The sequence below is a fragment of the Phacochoerus africanus genome, chromosome 12 (genome assembly GCF_016906955.1).
Source record: "Phacochoerus africanus isolate WHEZ1 chromosome 12, ROS_Pafr_v1, whole genome shotgun sequence".
In the NCBI taxonomy this organism is placed as follows: Eukaryota; Metazoa; Chordata; class Mammalia; order Artiodactyla; family Suidae; genus Phacochoerus; species Phacochoerus africanus.
In genome coordinates, this window is record NC_062555.1 from 71,008,357 (window position 1) to 71,010,690 (window position 2,334).

The 2,334-nt window shown below is 53.8% G+C and overlaps 1 protein-coding gene across 1 annotated transcript; it reads left to right on the forward strand.

The window, feature by feature from the left end:
* Positions 1 to 857: 857 nt before the first annotated feature.
* On the forward strand, positions 858 to 1,644 carry LOC125112875 (malignant T-cell-amplified sequence 1). Its single transcript, XM_047755329.1, has one exon. It carries the CDS (start codon positions 961 to 963, stop codon positions 1,504 to 1,506), a length of 546 nt encoding a protein of 181 aa, XP_047611285.1. The 5' UTR covers positions 858 to 960; the 3' UTR covers positions 1,507 to 1,644.
* Positions 1,645 to 2,334: the final 690 nt, after the last annotated feature.

The following is a 2,334-nucleotide window of genomic DNA, read 5'->3' on the forward strand; positions in this document are numbered from 1 at the left end:
CTCAGGAACTTCCATCTGCAACGGATGAGGCCGAAGAAGAAGAAGGAAAATATATATAATTGTTGTCACTGCTGGGCACAGGTTCTGATCCCTGGCTAGGGAACTTCCGGACGCCCCAGACAAGGCCAAAAAAAGAATCCAAAGCTGGTAGAACTGAAAAGGGAAAGAAATGCACAGTCATGGAGATTTCAATATGCTGCTCAGTAACTGTACAGAACGAGTGCACGGATAATCAGTTAAGAACAGAAAAACCCTGGACCCAAACAAAGCAGGCTGCCCATTCTTTTCAGCAGCACTTGCATTCACCAAGAGCCCGTCTTCCAGGCCATAAAGTGAGTTTGGGTATCTTTTAAAGGACTGAAATCCCACAACACGTGCACGCCTCCTGGCCACGAAGCCTCTCCTCTCCCGGGCAGGAGGGCCGAATTCGGCAGGTGACAGGCAGCAAGCGTTTGCAAGTTTACCAACCTGCACCAAACAGGTCGGTAACTTCAGAGGGCGTGAGAGACCGTGGACGAGGAACGAACCGGCCTCGACTCCTGGCAGGGACCGCGCGGAGGAGGAGGGCTCATCCGTGGAGACGCGCCCCCAGGTCTCGGGCGTGGGTACATGGACGGAGGGCGATTCGACTCCCCCACAATGAAAGTCCGGCCCCCTCCACGCTGCCCTTCCCGCCGCAAGAACCACGGGTCCCTCTCGGCGTCCTCCTCAAGTCCCGCCCCTTCACCTGCCCGCTGCGCACGGGTGTCAGCCGACCCCTAACAGCCCGCAGGCGCGCCGCCGGGTCCCCAGGGCGGAAGTGGAGTTCACGGGAAGCCGTAAAGCGCAGCCTCTTCCGGTGGACGACAGCCGCGCACGACAGCCGCTCTGACCGTCCCTGCTGGCCGTCTGCCGTGAGCGTCTCCGCCGGTCTCGGTACTTCGTTTTTCTCCCCGAGCGTCGCCTTTTTCACCTTGGATCATGTTCAAGAAGTTCGATGAGAAAGAGAATGTGTCCAACTGCATCCAGTTGAAAACTTCCGTCATTAAGGGTATTAAGAACCAGCTGATAGAGCAGTTCCCAGGTATCGAGCCGTGGCTGAATCAAATCATGCCCAAGAAGGATCCGGTCAAAATAGTGCGGTGCCACGAGCACATAGAGATCCTCACGGTGAACGGAGAGTTACTGTTTTTCAGACAAAGAGAAGGGCCCTTCTATCCGACGCTGAGGCTGCTCCACAAATACCCCTTCATCCTGCCCCGCCAGCAGGTCGATAAGGGAGCCATCAAGTTCGTGCTCAGCGGGGCCAATATCATGTGTCCAGGCTTGACCTCTCCCGGGGCCAAGCTCTACCCCGCCGCCGTGGATACGGTGGTGGCGATCATGGCCGAAGGAAAGCAGCACGCCCTGTGTGTCGGAGTCATGAAGATGTCCGCGGAAGAAATCGAGAAGGTCAACAAGGGAATCGGGATTGAAAACATCCACTATTTAAATGACGGGCTGTGGCACATGAAGACGTACAAGTGAGCCTCGGGAGAAGTGCGCCTGCGCTCCACGTGGACCTCGTGCGGGCGCTGTGTTTGTGCGATGGCGCGAAGGCAGCACCTCGGGTTAGCAGTTCCACAGACGCTAAAGAAGAGGGCGGGAGTAAAGCTTTGGAACGAATCCTTGTGTCTGTGTATGTGTCACGGTGTGTGTGTGTGTGCCTGTGTGAGTGTGTATGCCTGTGGGTTTCTGTGTGTGTGTTTACGGAGGGGTGACCAGTTGAGATGGACTGTCTTGTCTAAACAGCTATCCTTTCAAGCAGGTAAAGTATCGTAGAAAAACATTTCAACGTCAGGAGCGTGCACTTAGTTAAACAGACCTGAGTGAGTGAAACGTTGAGAAGAAAATGAGTGGAGAGAGCCCCAAACGACTCTCTACGACCGTTTAAGGGATGAGTGCTAGAAACCAAACCAGTAAAGAGTGTACAGCAGGCATGACTGCTTGTCCACCCAACAAACACAGCCTGCTCCCGCCTTGCCTGCAGAATTCTGTCCGCCCCTTTGCTTCATGACTGGAAAGTGCTGCTTGGTCCAGGCCTCTCAATGTGGTCTCTTTCTGATTCCTAAAGGAATCAGGGGGGCAGGGGCCTAAGGCCAAGCAGGATCTTCTCTATTTAGCAACCCATGGAAAATGAGAAACCCATGGTTTTGTCATTTTTAGATGGATGTATGACTTGTGTTACCAGGGGCTGCTAATAGAAAGATGCTTGGGGAGCAAGTCTCCCTACTTTATTATTATTATTATTATTATTATTGTCTTTTTAGGGCTGCTCCCTCGGCATATGGAGGTTCCCAGGCTAGGGGGTCTAAT

Excerpts from the sequence above, each read along its gene's own strand:
- LOC125112875 (XM_047755329.1), top strand. The coding sequence starts at position 961 with ATGTTCAAGAAGTTCGATGAGAAAGAGAATGTGTCCAACTGCATCCAG.